The 21,152-nt window shown below is 48.9% G+C and overlaps 1 protein-coding gene across 5 annotated transcripts in view; it reads right to left on the bottom strand.

The window, feature by feature from the left end:
- The window catches only part of DOP1B (DOP1 leucine zipper like protein B), a 118,915-nt gene that overhangs the window by 32,539 nt on the left and 65,224 nt on the right, over nt 1–21,152 (bottom strand). For 3 of the 5 annotated variants that reach the window (XR_006732747.1, XM_045540635.1, XM_045540638.1), the window contains 9 exons: nt 19,776–19,928; nt 18,983–19,083; nt 18,151–18,341; nt 12,607–14,236; nt 12,004–12,115; nt 11,073–11,261; nt 9,002–9,124; nt 7,699–7,833; nt 5,423–5,512 (listed from right to left, as the gene is read on the bottom strand). Coding sequence is in view for 4 of the 5 variants with exons in the window: in XM_045540635.1 (XP_045396591.1) it covers nt 5,423–5,512; nt 7,699–7,833; nt 9,002–9,124; nt 11,073–11,261; nt 12,004–12,115; nt 12,607–14,236; nt 18,151–18,341; nt 18,983–19,083; nt 19,776–19,928 (2,724 nt within the window). In the remaining variant the exon portion in view is untranslated. The remainder of the gene's footprint in view (nt 1–5,422; nt 5,513–7,698; nt 7,834–9,001; nt 9,125–11,072; nt 11,262–12,003; nt 12,116–12,606; nt 14,237–18,150; nt 18,342–18,982; nt 19,084–19,775; nt 19,929–21,152) is intronic. The other 2 variants (XM_045540637.1, XM_045540639.1) reach the window with 1 other exon arrangement.

The following is a 21,152-nucleotide window of genomic DNA, read 5'->3' as shown; positions in this document are numbered from 1 at the left end:
CTCCAGAAACTTGATGGGTTTGCAGGAATGAACATCATGCAGCTGACAGAAGTGGCCAGAAGGTCTATGTTAACTGAGACTGGACAGCCCAGAGGGAGAATGACAAGAAAATGAAACAGAAAGCCACTCTCCTGGCCGCTGACCTCAGAAGACCTGACCCAGCCAAGAGACCTGGCCCACCACGGGAAGGAGGACCCAGGAGACGAGGGACCCTGAAGCCTGACCAGTGCGCCTATTGTAAGGAGTTTGGTCACTGGAAGCATGAATGCCCCAACAAAAGAAACCACCCACCGCCAAACAGGAACCTGCCCGGGGCTTCCAGCAGGAGCCGGAGACCCAGGACCTCATCGGTCTCACTGGGGTCAACTCAGAACAGGACTGACTGGGTTCCCTGACTTTTGGCCCCGGGGAGCCTATGGTCGTAATGGAAGTGGGGGGCTGACCAATAACGTTCATGGTGGACACTGGGGTAGAACATTTGGTAGTAACAACCCTGGTGTCTCCACTTACAGAGCAGGAAACCACCATTGTGGGAGCCACTGGAACTCAAGTAACTCAACCCTTCTGCCAATCCAGAACATGCCAGATGGGGGGCCACCAGATAAGACATGAATTCCTATACATACTGGACTGCCCCATGTCCCTCCCAGTTTGAGATCTCCTGAGCAAACTGGAAGCCTAGATCACTTTCCACCCGGAAGGGACCGCGAGCCTCATGCTTGGCGCCTCAGAGACTCTCATAATGGCGGTCACCCTGCCCTGGGAATTGGAATGGAAGCTACAGGACAAGGCCAAAGAGGAACAAAACCCACCTGACTTCCAGCAGGATTTTCTGTTGGTATGGGTGGAGGACAACCCCCTGCCCAACGGTCTTGCACACCAACATGCACCCCTGGTGACTGAGATGAAACCGAGCGCCTAACCAACCAGGAGATGATAGTATCCCATCCCCAAGGAGGCTCGAGAGGGAATTCAGGAACACATCGATAGGCTTAAGCGGGAGGGGATTTTGGTGGAGTGCCAATTCCCATGGAACACTCCCCTCCTGCCAGTCAAAAAGCCCAACGGAGGTGGATACCGGCCTGTCCAAGACCTGCAACTGATTAATGAGGCCACAGTGACTCTCCACCCAGTGGTACTGAATCCATACACCCTCTTGGGCCTCATTCCTCCTGATGCTTCCTGGTTCTCCTGCCTGGACTTAAAGGATGCTTTCTTCTGCATGCGGCTTGCTCCGAAGAGCCAGCCCCTGTTCACCTTCGAGTGGGAGGATCCTCAGACTAGAAGGAAAACCCAGCTGACCTGGACGCAACTACCACAGGGATTTAAAAATTCACCAACTCTATTTGGGGAGGCTCTAGCCACTGACCTCATTTCCTTTCCGCAAGAAGAAACCCGCTGCACACTTCTATAGTACGTTGATGACCTCCTTCTAGCGAGCCCAACCAGAGGAGTGCCACCGGGAACCCGGTGCCTGCTCCAACTGCTCACTGGCAAAGCATACAAAGTCTCCTGGAAAAAGGCACAGATCTGCAGGTAACAGGTAAAGTACCTCGGTTTCCACATCACTCAGGGGCGCCAGACACTGGGATATGAGTGTAAGCACACCATCTGTACAATTCCCAGGCTGACCAGACGGAGACAACTCAGGGAATTCCTCGGTGCAGCCGGATTCTGCCGCATCTGGATCCCAGGTTTCTCCCTAAAGGCTAAGCCTCTGTACGAGGCCCTACTCGGGCCTGAAAACAAAGAATTGGAATGGGCTGAGAGTCAGGAAAGGGCTTTCCAGGAAATAAAAGACTTACTAAAAAGAGCCCCCGCACTAGGGCTACCGGACCTCACCAAAGACTTTAACCTGTTTGTACACGAGAAGAAACAAGTGGCTCTGGGGTTTTGACTCAAACTGTGGGCCTGTGGCAGAGACCACTGCCTTACTTGTCAAAACAATTGGATCCGGTAGTGGCAGGATGGCCACCTTGCCTCCGCGCACTAGCGGCCACCGTCCTGCTATTTAAGAACAAAACCTCTGTGTGTGAGTCCCTCATACAGTGATATCTCTAATGAACACCTCAGGGCCCCCGTGGCTCTCAAGCAACCGGTTACCGCAGTATCAAGGACTGCTGTGCGAAAATCCACGGGTCACCCTGGAGACTGTGTGGACCCTGAATCCTGCCACCCTCCTACCCAGTGAGCCAGAGCCCCCGGACCATGACTGCACCGAGGCGGTAGAGGAGGTCTATGCCAGCCGGCCAGATCTGAAAGACAGTCCTCTACCGGCACCAGACTTAGAACTCTACACAGATGGCAGTAGTTTTATCCAAAATGGGAAACAACTAGTGGGCTTCACTATCACCACAGTCGATGAGGTCATGTCAGCTCCTTTGCCCTAAGGGTGGTCGGCACAAAGGGTGGAGCTGTGGGCCCTCATCCAAGCACTCAGGCATGCCCGGGGTAGGAAGGCAAACATATACACAGACTCTAAGGATGCCTTTGCCACAATACATATCCATGGGGCAATATACAGGGAGAGGGGACTGCTGACTGCAGGTGGAAAGGAGATCAAAAATAGGGATGAAATCCTCCAACTGCTGGAGGCAGTTTGGAAGCCAAAAGAAATTGTGGTCATCCACTGTCGAGGGCACCAAAAGGGCACAGATCCAATTGCCACTGGCAATCGCCTGGCAGACCAAGCCACCAAAAATGCAGCCACCAGAGAATGTTCAGAGGACAACACTCCAACCCAATGCCAAATCTTGTTGGCACCCGAGTGTTGGCCCGAAGAACCAAAATATACTCCAGAAGAGAACCAGTGAGCAGAGCAGGAGAAGGCCAAGAAGGACGCAGACGGGTGGTGGCACCTACGAAACCATAACATCTTTGTCCGTAGTAAATTGGCATACGCTACTGTCTCCCGATATCACAACCTGACTCACTTGGGAAAACAGCCCTCACACAGCTACTGGCCCATTACTACTACATCGCCAAATGCCAGACTTCCATCCATCGCTGCAGCAGTCAGCGCCCGCTGCCAGACCTGCGCTAAAAACAATGCATCAGTCAAGCCGAGACCCGCCCCAGGAATTCAGTACACCGGAACCTCTTGTTCAAGGATGTGGAAGTTGATTTCACAGAAGTAAAACCATGTCGGGGCTATAAATACCTGCTGGTAGTGATATGCACCTTCTCAGGCTGGGTCGAGGCAGTCTCTACCCGGACCGAAAAGGCTATGGAAGTGGCAAAGTTTCTATTAAGGGAAATCATCCCCAGGTACAGTCTACCATTCTTCTTTGTCAGTGACAGTGGACCAAGCTTCACTGAGGAGGTCATGAAAACCCTCACCAAGGCACTAGGAATCAAATGGAAACTACATACAGCCTACAGGCCACAGAGCTCAGGCAAAGTAGAGCGCATGAACCAGACCCTCAAGATCACTCTAGTGAAGCTATGTCAGGAAACACAATTACTCTGGGTAGACATGCTAAGCCTAGGCCTGTTCAGAGTCAGGTGCACAGTGGGGCCCACAGGATATTCACTCTTTGAAATCCTGTTCAGTAGACGGCCCCCACCCCACTCATCAAGCGATTAAGGGGAGACATCAGACAACTAGGGGACCTGAATATAAACACACACCTCCAAGCCTTAGCCAAAACTATGCCACCACATCCACCACACCATCCTAGAAAAAAAACCCTGTCGCCCTGGATCTCCCTGTCCACCCCCACCAACCTGGGGATCTAGTCTGGGTAAAGGACTGGAAAAGAGTACCCCTAGAGCCCACCTGGAAGGGTCTCCATACTGTACTAGTTACTCTCACTGCTGTTAAAGTTGTAGGTATCACTCTGTGGATCCACCACTCCTGGGTGAAAAAGGCCGAACCAGACAACGAAACTGATCTCTGGACTGCACATCAGGACCAGCGGAACCCACTGAAGATCCAGCTTAACCGTCTCCCAACGAGAACAGCCACACCCAGGAGTGAACAGGAGTAAATGGGACCACTGGCCCTGGCCCTCATTGGGGTTGTAGTGACTTTACTGGGGATTGGACTCTTCTCGGTAGATCCGGGAGACTGTACTGCAGAGGGCGTCTCTAACTGTGGTATTTTGGCTCATTATAGAATGTCCACTCCTGCCTCAGTCCCTACCGTCCTCCTGGTTGGGGCACTTGCCCTAACAACTATGGCAGAGAAACCCTGCCCTGAGGCTTGTTATGCTAGGACTTGGACCCCCTCCACTAATGGGATTACTCGAGGCTTCTGGACCACGGGAGGTTTCACAGTCCCCACCTACATGCCAAAGACATGTTATAGTGAGGCTCAGGTGTGCCACAGCGGGGAAAAGAAATACTGGACTGGCACCAGTAGAGGTGATATTCGAATCTGTATAGCCCCAAAGGGCAAACAAGCTTGTTGGACTTACCACACCCGCTGGGGGATGTCTGATGGGGGAGGAGTCCAAGACCAGGCTAGAATCCAACAGGTAGAAGACACAAGGGCGCAGCTAATTAAGACAGCCTCAGTAAGAGTCAACTTATAAGAGGCCAGATCTTACAGGCATACGAAAGATCACTGAACCCCTGGAAACCTCTCCCCTAATAACCTGGTTCCTCAATATGACCCTCCAGGCCCTACCCAACCATACTTCATGTTGGGTCTGTTTACCCCTCCAGAAATGAGTCTGTATTGGCGTCCCTGTGCCTCCGCGCTGGAACTGCAGCATCTTGATCCCAGGTCCTAACAAAACATCCCTGGTGGGCCCAGTAGCATACAATGTCTGCTTAGCCGTAACTTCCCACCTGAGTATCATTTGCATTACTAATGCAGGAGAGAATGAAATATTGGGATTCATACCGGTTGAACTCTGCACAAATAACCAAACCTTACCCAGTAATGCCATTGACACCTGCTCCCGGGATGGCATATGTATTCTTTGTGGAGACACTGCCTACCTCTGCCTCCCAGGAAACTGGATGGGGACCTGCACCCAGGTCTTCCTCGCCCCAGATGTTTCTAGCTTTGAAACCCAGCAACTGAAACCTGCACTAAGCCCCCACCCAAACACCCAGAAAAGGCGGGCCTTACTAGCATCAGTCCTCATAGCGGGAGGAATTGCTGCTGGGATAGGAGCAGGAGTAGGAGGCCTAGGAACATCCCTGAGCATCTACCACAAGTTATCCCAAGAACTAAATGAAGACATGGAACAAGTAGCAGATTCCCTACGGTCCCTCCACAGTCAACTAAACTCACAGCAGTGACCTTACAGAACAGATGGGCCTTAGACCTACTCACTGCTGAAAAGAGGGGGACCTGTATATTCCTAGGGGAAGAGTGTTGCAACTATATAAACCAGACAGGAGTAGTGACCACAAAAGTCAGGGAGCTAAGAGAAAGAATCCAGAAAAGAAACAAGGAATTAGAACAAACCTGGGATTTTGACTTAGGACAACGGACTTCATGGCTACTACCTCTGGCCGGGCTGCTAATAACCATTCTTCTCCTTGTCACTGTAGGCCCCTGCATATTGAGCGCAGTTATAAAACTCATAGAAACTGTAACCCAGAGAGCAATAGCTCACATAATGGCCTTACGAGGCTATCACCCACTGGGAAATGATGCCCAATAATATATATATAAGGGCATCAAACGGGGGAATGATAAGGAAAACCCCCATCCATTACTTGACACAGCAGCCACCTGAGACCCCCACCCCTCATGGAAGACCCACATCAGCATAATACTAACCTAACACCTGGCCCATCAACTAATCTATTACCTGGAGCATCAACATAATACTAACCTATTACCTGACACATCAACTAACCTATTACCTGGTGGGCATTAGCCACCTGAGACCCCACCCCTCAGACCACCCCAACTTAATAAAAGTGGGAAAAATCGGGTAGACGGGGCTCAGAATTTGGTGGTGAGACCCCTCTGAGCCTGCTGGCGAATAAACTTTGATTCTCCGACTCTCTGTGTGTCGCTCGGTTTGTCCTCGGGACCACCCGCTGTGACACTTGCTGTAACAAGTAGAGACAGGGTCTCGCTCTTGCTCAGGCTGGTCTTGAACTCCTTACTTCAAGCAATCCTTCCACCTTGGCCTCCCAGAGTGTTAGGACTATAGGCGTGAGCCACCGTGCCTCAACCTGATGATTCTTACATTTTTACTAACTGTATAATTTTAAATTATCTGATGAAAGGCAATTATTTCAAGGCTGAAATAAATCCCTGGTTTCTATTAAATTAATTAAGAGCAAAACAGTTCCTACACTTTCAATGAGGTCTGCTTTCATAAAAACAAAAACCCTCTAAGGGCTTAAAAATACCAAACCACACAGTCTGTCCTGTTTCTGAGTCATTGTGTATAGTTGAGAAAGGTCTCTGTAGGACACGGGCCCCCTCGCCTGCTACACAGAAACGAGCAGGAAACCTAGGAGGAGCTTCTTGGTTCAGTGCCATCCCCCTGAAGCCTCCTGTTTCACTGCAGCCAGATAAAATCTCTTCTTCCTCAGAGTGTCTGGCATGACTTATGTCCTCTGACATTTATTTTGTACTTACCCAAATTTAAACTTGTCCTTGACAAAGACTCTCTCCTTGACCCAGCTCTAGTCAGGCTCCTCTGAGCCTCTTCTTGATAAGGCACTGACCTTGGCCTGGAAGGACCACAACTTCCAGCACAAATGACTTTTGTGTGTGTGTGTGCTTTAACCCTTTAGCAAACACAAATGACTTTGTCCAACCCCCACACAAAGAGGCCTGAGCAAATGGTATCCACCAGAAAAGGCTGTGTCTGCGGTTGGGGGCACTAGTCCCCTTAAAGTGCCTTCCCGAGAAAGCCCAAGGTTGCCCAAAGAATTTACTGTTCCTGCCAACACCGGTTGATAGGCACTAGCCTCCCCTTCTTCAGAGCATTTGCTTAAAAAAAAAAGGTTACAATGACAAATACTCCCTCTGTTGCTTTGCATGTGTGTGTGTCTCCCACAAACCAGGAATGTCTTTCTCAAGGACCTGGGCGCCCTCCCGTTGAAACACAGTCATCCAGAGAGAGATGGCCTCTGCCCCCAGCCTGGGGCGGGGGTGGCGGGGCAGGGGCCTAATTCACAAGCCCTGGTGAGGGGACCCAGAGGGCCCAACCACATGCACTGACACACTGGCCAACCCCCTTCCTGCTTTTCTGTGGTTTCCACTCCCCCGACTCCCGCTGAGGCCCTGCTCCGTCCCTCCCCACTCCCCATACCCCTCTTGTCATCTCTGCACAAATCTGAACTGAACTTACTGCACTAGTTACCCAGTCACATCTGTCTTCACCACTTTCAGTTACAGGCAGGCTTGTTTATCTTTGACACCTTTTAGGCTGCAAGTTCCCTGAGGCAGGTGCCATCTCCTCTTTCTGAAGATTTTATTCCACTTGGCCCACAGAAGGTGAAAGCCATGTACCAGGCAATGTGCTCTGCAGTGGAGACGAGGGTGAGAGACAGTCTCTGGCCTCAAGCAGTTCCCACAGAGCTTAAAGAAAGTAGCACGGAAGCCTAACAGGGTCTCCCCAAAAGCACAGTAACAGCACTGCCATTTTAGGACCCCAAGAATGCCTACTGGCTCTTGTTAACACAGCCTCCATTTCCCTCCCAAACACGACTTGTGAGCGGCAGAGTTATGAAGAATGCCACCCATTCGTCCCTCAGGTTCCCCAGGCTCCTCACCTCGTCCCCTTTGATTTGCAGTGGCCTCTTCACCACCTCTTTCACCAGGTGCAGCAGCGAGTCGGTCTGCAGAGTGCTGAGCGCACAGATCACGTCGACAAGGGTCAGCTGGGACGCGCTCGCCACCGGGACGATCTGCCGAGAAAAAAAATTCCTCGAAAGCTCACGGAGAGAAAATAAAAACAAAAGGGAATGCACAAAAAGCATTCTGTAATAGTTGTTGCTGGAGAAGGAAATTTGTTTTAATGTTTTACACAAGTATTTCCCCCACTGAACTGGGTGAAGGACTCCATTCATGGGAATAACGTATTCGGTACTGGGAACAAATTAGGAATAAAAGGTGCTGTTGATGATGGGGCGGTAATGTTGGTATGTTTCAATTTATAAAGCATCTTAGAAACAGATATACTTAATTTGAAGGAAACAGGCTGGCCTCAAGAGATGCAACAAAAAATATGAGGACAGGAAGAAAAACAGGTAAGTCAGGTTCACATTAGCTGGATTTGGCAGGGAAGGCCTGTATAGGAAGGATATTTTTGATGACAGAAGTCCGCCTAATGCAGTCAGAGGCATTTTGGAGAAAACCAACCACCATCAGGTTTATCAGCAGGGAAGGACCCCCAAGTGCTAAGGAGGGTGGCCTGGGGCACTGACCACTCGCTCCTTAGAGAGCAGGAGCCTCAGTTGGCCACAGAGTTAGCCACAGAGGCTGAACATTGAAGAGAGTCCAGGAGGTGAGGTCCCCCCAAGGGAAGAAGGAGGTAGGAACCTCGATGGTGCATGAGGGGAATAAAGGAAAATGAATGTGATGGTTTGATCCAAACAGGTAAACCAAGCCCCGGAGGATGGGGCTTGCTCAGTGGATAAAGAATGGGCAACCTGTAATCCTAGCACTTTGGGAGGCTAAGGTGGGGGATCACTTGAGGCCAGGAGTTTGAGACCAGCCTGGGCAACATAGCAAGACCCCATCTCTAAAAAAAAATATATATATATATATACACACACACACATATACACACTAAAAATTAGCCACGCCTAGTGTATGCCTATAGTCCCAAGTAATTGGGAGGCTGAGGCAGGAGGATTGCTTGAGGTTAGGAGTTTGAGGTCACGGTGAGCTATGATGACGCCACTGCACTCTAGCCCAGGTGACAGAGTAAGATCCTGTCTGAAAATAAAATAAAATGGTGAAACTAACTGAATAGTTTCCCATGTCAGCCTCCAACGTCACCTTTGTTCCATGTGACTCTTTGGTATGTCTTTGTCAGTAAGTTTAGTCACTCCTTTAACTTTTTAACCCTACCTTCGTCTTGCTGTGACGCTGAGCCTTCTTTTTGCTCCATACTGCCGCGACAGCCGCTGTTAACTGAACTCCAAGATGGGCTGTCAAGGGGTTTAAGAAGTCTAAAATTTTTTGTCTTATGGTCTAGAAAATAGGGAAAAAAACATTACTGCAGAGTAATATCAGGGCTACCATGTAACAAATATTTAACCACCACCATAAACACTGAGCAGGCACCCTTCATGTTAGCAGCCCAACACCCTGCCAAGGTGCTTCACTGCTGGATGGATCCCCCAAAAAGGAGAAGTTGGAGCCCCTCCTTGAAAGAGCTGGACGAGTGACGGTGGCATGCCATGCCAGAGGGAAGGTGCCGTGAGCGGCTAAGGTGCAGAGACGTCTGGCTAGCTGAGCTGATCAGGAGCCTCTAGGGAAGAGACAAATACCACCCCTTGCAGTGTGAGCGGGCAAGGGCTCGCTGGAAGCCCCACGATGCCTTGCAGAGGCCAGTGAGCCCCGAGAAGCCAAGCAGCCGAGTGAGCACTATGTGCGTCTGGAAATCCCACAGCCCGAGCCTGCGTGCAGCAGCCCAGGAAGGGCTTACATTCATTAGGAAAGCTGTTTCTCAATTTTCAGAAATAAGTACCACATACCTAATGTTATTATTTAATCAATTTAAAATAAACCTGTAACATGGCCCTGGATGTCACTCACCACCCTCCCTTCTGCTGTTCATGGATTTTCTCAGTTCCTGCCACGTTCCTTGCTCTGCGAATCCTGCGGCTCTCCCAGCCTGAAACACCCTACCCTACTTAAACACCTCACCCTGGGGTCTCAGCTCAGCCACTCTGCCTCAGGATCACCTCCTGCCCCACCTTCCCGACTGGCCAGGGCCCTGCTCACACCCTGCATTTCTCTGAAGCACTTCTCAGCATCTTCGTCCGCTGCCAGTTACTGTCTGTCTCTGGCGCAAGGGTGGGGACTCCATCTGTCTTGCCCACTGGCTTAGCCAGAGGGCCTGTGTCACATGAACACATTTGCTGAGCACTTCCGTGTCCTCACTGCTCATGTTCTTTTCACGTTAGATGCAGCTCAGCCTGGCACGGAGCTGTCCCCAACATTCCACCCTGGTTTCTGCTCTTGAGAGACCACTGGGGGGTCCCTGGGTCCTTCAGGGAGGGCCAGGAGTTACGTGCTCAATAAGCATCAGCCATTATTGCAATTAATCTCTCTGTCAGCCCATGATGTAGGATACTAGCCACAGCCTCCTTTTTACAGGTGAGGAAACCGAGGCTGAGAGGCTGAGTGCTACAGGAACCTACTCTAAAAAAGTTCAGGAAACCTTTTTTTCCTCACTCAGCAATAAAGGTTTTCTAACCTTTTTCAGAGCAGGTTCTTGTAGCAGCTCAAAACACAGCACAATTGCCTTCCAGGGCACCCTTGGAACCGACCTAGGGCACCTGTGTAGTATCTAAATGCAGGATGGCAGGGCTACCAGGCACCCACCTAAGCCCTGAGGCCACACCTGGCACCTGGGCACTCTCTCAACTGACGTCATATGGGGCAGGTTATTTTGAGCCACCACACGTGGTATAACCCTGAGGATCAGAGAGCGACTCACGTGCCTAGAGCCTTCCAAGGCAGAGACTGAAAACCGAGGGAGAGTAACCTACAAATGTTCTGGGTTGTGTGCGGCTGGTATGACAACTCAGAGGCTTCCCAACATCCACCCTAGTGGGCCCGTGTTGCAAAGGCCACTGAGAGCAGAACACAGACATGCGCTGTCTTAAAGGAAATGCTTTAGAGTCAGGGGAGGACGGAGGTGCCCCTGCCTCAAACCTCCATGACTATTTCTGACTAAAAAAATAAAGGCAAAGGAAACACATAAGAAAATAAGCTGAAACTGCTCACGCTTCTCCATTCCAGGCATAGGAAACTTATTCATAACAAACGAACTGGAGATTTCTACTTCCGACCTCTAGCTTGGGTTTCATCTGTTTGATTATTTACGTACATTCCTATACATATCCTTTTTTTTTTTTTTGGTGGTAAAATACAAGACCAAATGACAAAACCGCAGAGGAAAGCCTCTCACTTTCGTGGTTTTGAAGTAAACAGAAGAGGATCCCTTGGTGGCGCCCAGGAGATCGACGGGTCTCTTTTGAGTCTCCTCTTTCCTGAGAACATTCCAGAGCAGGGCCATGGTGTTAACAATTCGAGGCAGCTCTTCCAAAATGGCATTCCTGGCATTTCTCAAGTTGGTAGGATCACCTACGGCAGTGGTCTGAAAATTGAAACGAACATGAGACTCGGCTGCGTCCGTGGCAGTTTCCCTTCCCATGAGGGCTGCAGAGCTGGTGGGATTAAGTCTGGGCTGTTGGACTGTCTTCTAAGCAAGGCACACACGTGGTGGTCTGGAAGCAATATGCTTCCCTGTGCTACATTTCACCACATGGCCTTCTTTCAAAGAGACACAGCTGTGGGTCTAAGGCTCCGAATTACGAACTTTTCCGTTCTTTCTGCCAAAGCATTAGACTTACTCTAAGATTTAATCCCAGACAGGGCAGAACAACGAACAGCTACAATGTCTCCCAACTCAGATTTCTAGAACACCATGACAGCAAGTAAAAAACATGTGGAAAAAGATGACTATAAGCCTAAAATCAAACAAGTGGCTTTACATTTTATCCCACAGGATTACTGGTGCAACAATGGGCAAAGGGCTGAAAGAGCCCACAGGGAGAGCCAGCAAGAACAAAGCCACATTGGCATCACTATGTATATACATTTTCATGCACATTTGCATCACCTGCATTCATCTGCACACACATTTGTACCACTTACATTTATTTGCATACATATTTGCATAAATTACACATACACATTTGCATACACAATTGCATCATTTACATGCACACATTACTCACATACATTACATACATATGTTACTTATTTGAAACAGTCATAACCCAATGAAGACAAAACAATATGTGAACATTTCCTGGAACTCAGGAAAAAAAGTTTACCTTTTTGTTTTGGTTGGGTTGTTCCAAAAGACAAAAATGACTAATGGTGGTTAGACCTTCCAAAAGAGTAAGTGGATAATCCGGAGAAATGTTTTCCCTCTTGGAGGTTGTGCTTTGGTGAAGAAACAAGAAATTGGTTTTGAGAATTTTTAAGGACGAAGCCATAAAGGTTTTAAATTTTACATATAAATTTAGAAACCCAAGAGAGATCACTATCTTAAGTAAACTTAGGCTTTCATAAAGAAATATTCTTATAATAATGTCAGCCATCTTTTGTGCTATTTTACATTTATTGAGTCACTTTGTAAAAATGGTTTAATATGTTTTAGAATTTCTGTGAGGGTGATTCACATTTTTATTTCTGTTTTGCAAAAATAATGGAGAGTAGTCAACTTGCCACGTAACACTGAGCTAGCCTTGGTAGCTGTGCGGAGTTAAAAATAAAGGATCTGAACATTTAGTTCCTGTTACCCATCTTGGCAATGCTAAATAGGCTTCAGATCAGGTTGAAATTATCCTCTAACAGATATTCATGGCAAAATGGCCATTCATTACAAAAACTATCATTAAAGCAATAAAGATGCCGACGAGAGCTCAACATACCTGACGGAGAGCTTCACGGATTCGCTTTCATACTGCTTGACCAGGTCGTCCAAGTTTTTGCAAATCTGGACGACAAAGGGTGTCACTGTCCAGCCCAGGGACTTTCCAAAGTAGGGCAAGGAATGCGTGACCAAGCTCACCCAGGCGGGGTGCATGCCGTAGCCGTAGGCAGGCTGCAGGCCCCTCACCACCGCGGACACCAGCAGGCCCTGGGACGTGAGCGGGTGGGGCTGCACGTACTGCAGGGCGCTGATGGCCTGCTGGAAGTTCAGGGCCTTCTGCCACTCCCGGGTCAGGTCTGGCTGGTTTTCCACCTCCTCGTGGAGCTGACCCAGGTGGTGCTCCAAGACAATCAGCACCTGCAGGAGCTTGAGCAGCTCGATCTGCAGGGGGTGCTCGCTCCAGATCTGGTCCTGACCCAAATTGATGAGACTCTCCTCAAAGAGGCTGTCCTCGGGCAGCGCCCTGCCGCGGTCGGCGGTGGCCAGCCCGTAGCGCTTCTGGCTCGTGTACATGGACGCCGACAGCGAGAGCAGGACAAACTCCTGAACTTTGCACCTCTGCAGCAGGTTGTGGATGAACTCCACGTTCTTCCCCTCAGAAGACTTGGCCACTGAGACCAGCTGTGTCATTATCCGAATCAAAACCTCAACACTTTTGACCTGCACGTCCCGGTTGCCGAGTATGTCCCGGTGGGAGACCTTCAGGTAGCAAGGGTAGTAGGAGCGCAGGAAGCTCAGGCACAGGTAGGTGAGGAGCTCGAGGAGCAGGGAGTGGGGGCACATGTTGGAGGACTGGGTCTGGAGCTTTCCGTAGAAGCTCTGGCCGATGAGGGCCTCCTGGTGGCGAGCAAGGAGGTTGGAGATGAGATTGAGGTGCGCAGTGGAGCTGGTGTCCATGCTGGTCTTGGACACGGCCTCGATGAACTCCTTAGGGTTAGTTTTGAGCACGGCCTCCAACACCGAGAAGGCATAGAGAACCCGCCGAGAGTCGTAGGGCTGCAGGTAGAGCAGGATGTGCTTGAACAAGGCCTCGATGGCCTCCTGCCTTTCCCGCCGCTGCTTCAGCAGCCGGGACGTGGTGAGGGCCTGGAGCTCCAAGTCGGCCTCCTCGTCGCTGGAGAACGACTCTGAAGCCTGGGTCTTGTCCGAGTCCGCCCGTGCCAGGCTTAACTTGGCATTGGACTTGAAGCTTTCCGACTGGAAGGCCGCCAGCAAGGCCGAGCGCTTGGGGTATGCCCGGCCCCCCAGGGGGATGGGTGCACAGCAGTTCTCTTCATTGCTCAGCTCCTGCGGGTCGTGGGAAGGGGACGAAAAGGAGGACGTGTTCTCGCTGTCTGTGTGGCCAGAGCTCGTGTCCGCAGACTCGGTGTGCTCACTGCTGTCTGGGCCGCTGTGGGCCGTCCTGTCCGGAAGGTCCACATAGTAGGGCAGGTCCTCGTCACTCAGCTCGCCTCTCCGTGGGCACTTCTCGGGCTCCTTCTCCACCTCGGCCCACATGGCTTCACGGTCTACCGTGGTGAACTGGCTCAGGGGCAGGTGCTCCTCGGAGCCGCCTTCTTGAGGCTCAGACGCCCCAGACGTCTCCTTGAAAGAAGTTTTCTTCCTGTTAAACCAACGATGCAAGTCCTCTGAAAATTGCAAAATGACAAATGACTTTAGAACACAAGGATTATTTAGCTATGATAAATTAACTCTAGGGTGATCTTAGTCTTAAGGGCAGAAAGGAAGTTCAATACTCATAAAAATCCCCTCATGAAACCATACCGCCGGAGTTTAGATCACATTATGGATAAAAGGCCGACAAAGGAAAAGTGAACAAGATTTTTAGAATGTTCAAGGGATAGGATAATTTAGTTACACTGTCATAGAAGATTTAAGTATCACAACTTTTTTATGAAGGCGATTTAAAAATAATACATATTATTTTATCCCAGGAATTCCCTTTCAAGAAATGCGTCCTACAGAGACGTCAGCAAAAAGCTTTCAAAGCTATAAGGACGAAGGTATTCATGGAGATGTCACGTGCAAAGCAAACGGAAGAGCCACGTGAAGGGGCTGATGGGACACATCAGGTACACGCATGCCACGGACTGCTGCTCAGGTCTGTGTGTACTGACATGGAGTGATGTGCAGGATACATTAAGTTAAAGAAAAAAATCGAGCTGCAGAACAGTATGTATAGAATGAGCCCAACTAGGGGAGAGTATCTGTAATACACAGCTATGAAAAAAGTCTGCAAGACTATCTGCCAAACCATTAACAGCACTAAGGTTTGTCAGTTGGCATTACAAGGGACTTCCACTTATGTTTTGACATTCTTATTCCCATTTTAAAAATAAGCATGTTAGCACTTCTATAATCAGAAAATACACAATGCTTTTAAATATTCAAGTCTCTTTTATTTTTATTTATTTTTTTGAGACAGGGTCTCACTCTGTTGCCTGGGCTACAGTGCCATGGCATCAGCCTAGCTCATAGCAACCTCAAACTCCTGGGCTCAAGCAATCCTTCTGCCTCAGTGTCTCGAGTAGCTGGGAATACAGGCATGCGCCACCCTTTTTTCTATATATTTTTTCTTGTCCAGCTAACTTCTTTCTATTTTAGTAGAGACGAGGTCTCGCTCTTGCTCAGGCTGGTCTCGAACTCCTGAGCTCAAACTATCCTCCCGCCTTGGCCTCCCAGAGTGCTAGGATTACAGGCGTGAGCCACCGCGCCCGGCCTCAGGTCTCTTTTAAAAGAAGTGAAACAGGCCTTTGACCACTGCCTAGAAAAAAGAAAAAAAAAAGTGAAAGCCAAAAGTCTTTGCTATTGCCAAAATTTTTTGGAGACAGGGTCCCACTCTTGCCTGGGCTAGAGTGCAGTGGCATCACCATAGCTCACAACCTCAAACTCCTGGGCTCAAGTGATCCTCCTGCCTCAGCCTCCCATGTAGCTGAGACTACAGGTGCATGCCAACACGCCCAGCTAAATTGCCAAACATTTTTAATATCCAGCTTTCAACAAACCTATGTTATGAACATTGAACAAAATCAGGAAAAGAAAAAGAATAAGATATCAGAAATTCATGAGCTGCTTTAAGTGCACAGTAATATTTTAAAAATAGATTTCCACAGGATCACAGAAGTCGGGCTGGGTAAGCAGTGCACTTCTTGTTTCTTCCAGGGAAAGAAAATGGCAGAGCAAAGATGTTCACATTTGGAGGTGGCAGACTGTTCTTCCTGTGGTCGGCAGAGAACACAGATTAGAGGAATCAGCAAGGCAGTGCTGGGAGACTTTGGAAGCCCAATGAAGTGTGGAGTTAGAGCTCTGTTCTTAAAACAGACACAGGAAAACTGGGAAATTTAGTCGCCATGAACAGTAGCCAAACTTTTAAGAAGGTGCTTAGTTTATGCTTCAAGTTTTACTTTCTTATACAGTGGAATACTAAATGGTTCCTCTTTGAGAAGGCAGCCAGCTTCCCCTTCCAAAGGAACACCAGAGGCTACAGGCTTAGGCAGGAACCCTGCAGAGAGTAAAAGCCGTTTCACATATCTGTGCTTGCTTAGCTGCGGGGCTGCCGTCCTCTGTAAGGCAAGATTGAGACAAACGGAATATTTACAACCCAGTGAGCTAAACTAACTAACCCAAAGCTTGTAAACCATCCCTTAGAAAACTGCAAGTCATAAAATACAACTATTGTAGAAGTAATGTTATTAATAGTTTATAAACTGCATTAGGTATTAATCATTAAGGTTTAATAGACATGTCGAATTTATTTTTTCTTTTCTTTCCTTATTCCTATTTATATTCTTTTAAATTTGTGTTAAAGAAGCCTCTGGAAGTTCTCTGAACTGAAAGTTCTCCTTGCATTTCCAATAATCCAATTAATGGGATTTTATAGTTGAAAAGAACCTTAGGGCACAGACAGAAAAGAAACTACTTACCTTGTAGTTGAGGGTTCACAAATAGAAGTTATTTTTATAAAGTACAACTGACCGGATTATATACAAATTTTGACATTTCCAGTCATTCGTTCCTGGAGGCCGCCTCAACTATCCCGTCCCTAGGTCTGGGCAGCCGATCTGGTTAGAAGTGGCAGCCTTGAAAACCCAAACTTAACATCTTCACACCATACATACAGCTTGGGAGACATTTGGACAGATGCTCTGTTATGCTCTCCTTTGATTTAGACACACCTGAATTGTTTTCTCTAGCAAAAGAATTCAGAATTGCCTATTTTTATTGGAACATGGGTTACTAAAATTAAAATTTGTTTAATTGACAAATAATTGTATATATTTATGGGGTACAATGTGATATTTTGATATACATACATGTTACAGAGTGATTAAAATCAAGTTAATCAATATATCTTCACCTCAATTATCACTTTATTGTGGTGACATTTAAAATCTACTCTCCCATCCTGGGAACTCTAATATTGGGTCTGATCCTCATAAATTTTCTAACTAGATTCATTTCATCCTGCCTAGAGGCCACCAAGCTTCAAATGGCCCCACGTTCTCTACCAGCCCCACCCAGTGCCTACCTCCTCCTTGCACCTACAACTGCAGCTGTCTACTGAGGACATATACCAAAGTCCCCTGGAGAGCCCCCAGAGAACCTGCAAAAGGCCACTCTAATAGGGATCATCACCCCCACTCAGCAGAAAGCACCCGGATGAGTTCACGCCCCTACTGATTCAGGCCTCCAGAATAGAGAGTGGGGAAAGGTTAAGTAGATAGTGAGGGATTCCAGCTCGGCTCTCACAGGGACAAAGGTGGGTGTCTAACCTTGGTGCTGCCTCGAGCAATTGCCCCACCTGGGAGGAGGAACCCTTGCTCACGTGCAAAAGAATGCAGGGAATCCCCCAGCCCAGGTGCAGTAGGGTCTGGAAAGTGACCTAGAGTAACCTAAGGCTAATTATTGTGTCGTTAACTGTCCATCAAAGTGGTTTAGTGGTGACGTCTGAACCACAAGAAGGGCCCAATCCAGATACTATAAAACAGGACCCCAGACCATAATCAGAGCCTCTTGTTATGAAAGGCGGTATGTTTGTAGTCTGTGGTGAAAGTATTTTGTTCTTGCTCTGTAAACCTATCTTGCCCTTCCTCAATAAACTTTGTTTCACGCTTACAAAAAAAAAAAAATCTACTCTCATAAAAGTAGAGAGTAGAATGACAGTTACTAGAGGCTGGGGGGTGGGGAGAGATGTTGGTCAAATGGTACGAAGGTTCAGTTAGGAGGAAAGTTTTCATGTCTATTGCAGAGCATGGTGACCATAGTTAATAATAATGCATTGTATATTTCAAAATTTTCCTTTTTGATAACCAAAAAATCTGGTTTTTCAGTGAAAATCATTACTGAGTAGTTCTACATGCTCGATCATTGGTCCTTAAATTTTCAAAGTCCCCACAATTTACAAAATATTTTCACACCATTGGAATCTAACAAAGCCACCTAGTGGGTCTAAGTCCCTTCACTGTCACGACGGGCAGCTGAGGTCCAGTCCACTGTGCCCTTTACTTTGTCCCTCGCCCGGGGCCCTGTGCAGGCTGCTCACCGGCCGAGTTCTCCTGCTTGAGGCAATGGATGGAGGTTCTCTGGGTTTTGGGCTGGAGAAGGAGCAGGAGCACGGGTTCAAGCATGCGTGCCACGTCCCCAAGGGAGAGAGCGCGCACCAGCCAGCCCTGGGCCGCCGCGCTGATGGCCCCGTCTGCGCAGGCCAGGCTGTCCAGCACGACGAACAGGGACCTGCAGGTGGGAACCGCACCATTGAGTCCACGGCAGCCGCCCCAGTGTGCCAGGCCCCGGGGCAGACATTTGGGGACATGTTGTCGAACAGCACACACGACCCAGAGAGCTTCAGCCAAGCCAGACTCACAGAACCAAGCAGGTGAGGCCAAGGAGGACACAACCTCAGTGTCGTGCTGCCTGGGTTCACACCTAGAGTTTTGGAGACACCGTAGGGCACTTGGGAAAAACAATGCATAGAATGTACCCGCAATAAAATTCCCATCTGAAGCACGTAATGACGGGACAAGCACATACACGCAGTGCAATTACCACCCAAGCAAGGCCTGGGCCATCTGAAGCTCCCTACAAAGCCCCTCATGGGGGGTGTGTTGTACAAGCCCCACTCATGATTCTGGAGCATGGTGGGCCTCCTCACACCATGACCACACTAAGAAAACTCCTAACATGTGTTCACATGTTCCCAGCTGAAATTCACTTAGAGAATCATGGGAACCATTTGCTGCACACCACAGGGGCCATGGTCACGTCAGGGTCATGTTTCATGTTTTCAATCGCACACACCCCTTCCTCCCCACTGCTGAGCAGCAGACTCTGCCCTGCCTCCTTTTCCATTAAGGGTAAATCATAATGAACCTCACCGATCAAAGGAGCGATTGTGAGATGTCACTCGACTGCCTTGGATCTCTCTCGTCAGGTGCCAGATCACGGAAAATCTAAACAGAGCTTCCAACCTGGTTCCCTTGATTAGGAAATAAACAGGAGTGAGGAACTTGGTTTTGTCATGGAACATGGTCTTCGGCCACAGAGAACCATGTTTCAATAACAGATGAAAGATGTCAGCAGAACTGACAGCAACCACAGCAAAGATGCTAGATGTGGACAGAAGGAAAGGAAACCCGAGCCTTCTCTCGGCTTGCTCACTGTGACACAGATGCATGATTTGTAACGTGCATGTTCAGGGCTCTGCCTTGGTCACAGGTGTCCAGCGTCACACCTGAGGCCTGTGGCCTAAGGAAAGCACTAAAGGGTACAGCTTCCTCGTGCCCCTTGGAAGTGTCATGCCTAACTGCCTTAAAGAGAATGGGGCCACACACTAGACTGCAAAGGAAGCCAGGGACAATAAACTCTCAGTAAATTTTTAAAGGGACAATACATTTGCTTATTTTGCCAATAGCTCCAGAAGGCCTGCAAGTATTTACAGGGAGTTTGGGCAGATTTCCCCAGTGAGCCTTAATATGGACACAGACCACATTTATAGGTCTCTAAAGGGGATGGCTAAAATCCTAAAATCCTTTCACACCTCAGCTCACCGATCGGGACGTCCACCGAGTTGCAGCATATAAGACTTCAGTTGCATGCATGTAAGACTTCAGATGGGCATGTAAAGCAGGGGGCTAGCCCAGCAGCCAGGGATGGGCTGAGAAGACTCACCTTGTCAGGGTCCAGGAGGGTGTGGCAGATGATGTCCTCGCAGATGTTGGCTGTTGGGGCCAGGCAGTGCAGCCGGTAGAACAGTTCTACACAGGTGACGTGATGTTCCCGGGTCTCCTTGTTCAGCTGGTTCCAAAGCACACGAGCCACCCTCTGGGCCAAGGAAAAGGCAAGTGGGGACGACGTCAACACAGCTGACATCTGCTCCTCTACCCCTCACTCAGTGCAGTCTCCAGCCCCAATATCCTGGCTTTTACCTGTATTTGCTATGCGAGAGTCCTTCACACCCAGGGACACATCACCAACAAAACAAAGCAAAAAACCCACCCAGAGTAATCCAGGCAATGTTACAGGTTAAACTTGGAGGTTTCTGACTGCCTAAAAACACTGCAGCTCTTGCCCAGATCGTAACATTACTTTCAGAAAGAGAGTCAACTGGAAACTGGCCCTGAGTGGTTGAAGCATTCTTTTGAGAAGCAGGCACCTGGCCTCGCCCAGTGCAAGTGCTAGGAATGCACAGATACGCCCTCCAGGCAATTTGGTGGATTTGCAGTGGACCACAACAGGTGGAAATTATTTAACAAACTCAAAACAACTACTTAGAGTCTCTGGAAATTATACAGAGGGCATTCAGGAAATAAAGAAACATTTATTCAAGAGAATCTACTGAATTTTCGTAAGAGTAGCAAGAGTCTGTGGCGTTTGGGTCATGACTTGCTTCTGATGCCCAGCTCAGCTTGATGGAAACTGACTACCCACTCTGGCGGGTATGGCCAAGATAACAGGGTGCTCTCTTCCCCCCAGCTTCCGGCCAAGGGCTTTTGCATCTCCTGGGAGGGGCAGGCCACCAGCCGGTCCTCTTCCCACTCCTCTCCTCTGAGTTGAGAGGTTAAAGCCAGGTGAGGGCAGCGGAGGAGTCGTGGGCTCTTTGCCTCCACTCAGCCCCTGCTATTAGGCAGAGGCTCTACCCAGGCACGACAGGCCAAGAATCTTGAGGCCCCATGTGCCCTCACCACAGCCTGCCTGTAGGGAGAAGTCACATGCTGGGAGAGACACGCTCCGAAAACCAGAGGCTACTGTCCCTGCCCAGGGCCCTGCAGGTCTATCACTCCAAGAGAAGCCAGCTACTCCCTATCCCCAGCTCTTCCAGAGCAAATGGGTTCAGAGATTTTGCTGAGGGGCAGATGCTGTAAGGGAAATTCATTTGTATAGGCAATAGATTTTGTAGGCCAAACTAAAATAATTTTAGGTGTGGCTTCAGTTGGCCTTCTGGGGAGGCATAGGTCAACACACTTATGTTACAAGGTGTTATCTCCTATATGAACCCATGTGATCATGCTTTCCCATGGCATGTTGTCACTATTGTTCTGAACCATA

Source organism: Lemur catta, chromosome 1 (genome assembly GCF_020740605.2).
Source record: "Lemur catta isolate mLemCat1 chromosome 1, mLemCat1.pri, whole genome shotgun sequence".
Lineage (NCBI taxonomy): Eukaryota > Metazoa > Chordata > Mammalia > Primates > Lemuridae > Lemur > Lemur catta.
This window is presented reverse-complemented; position numbering and strand designations above follow the sequence as displayed.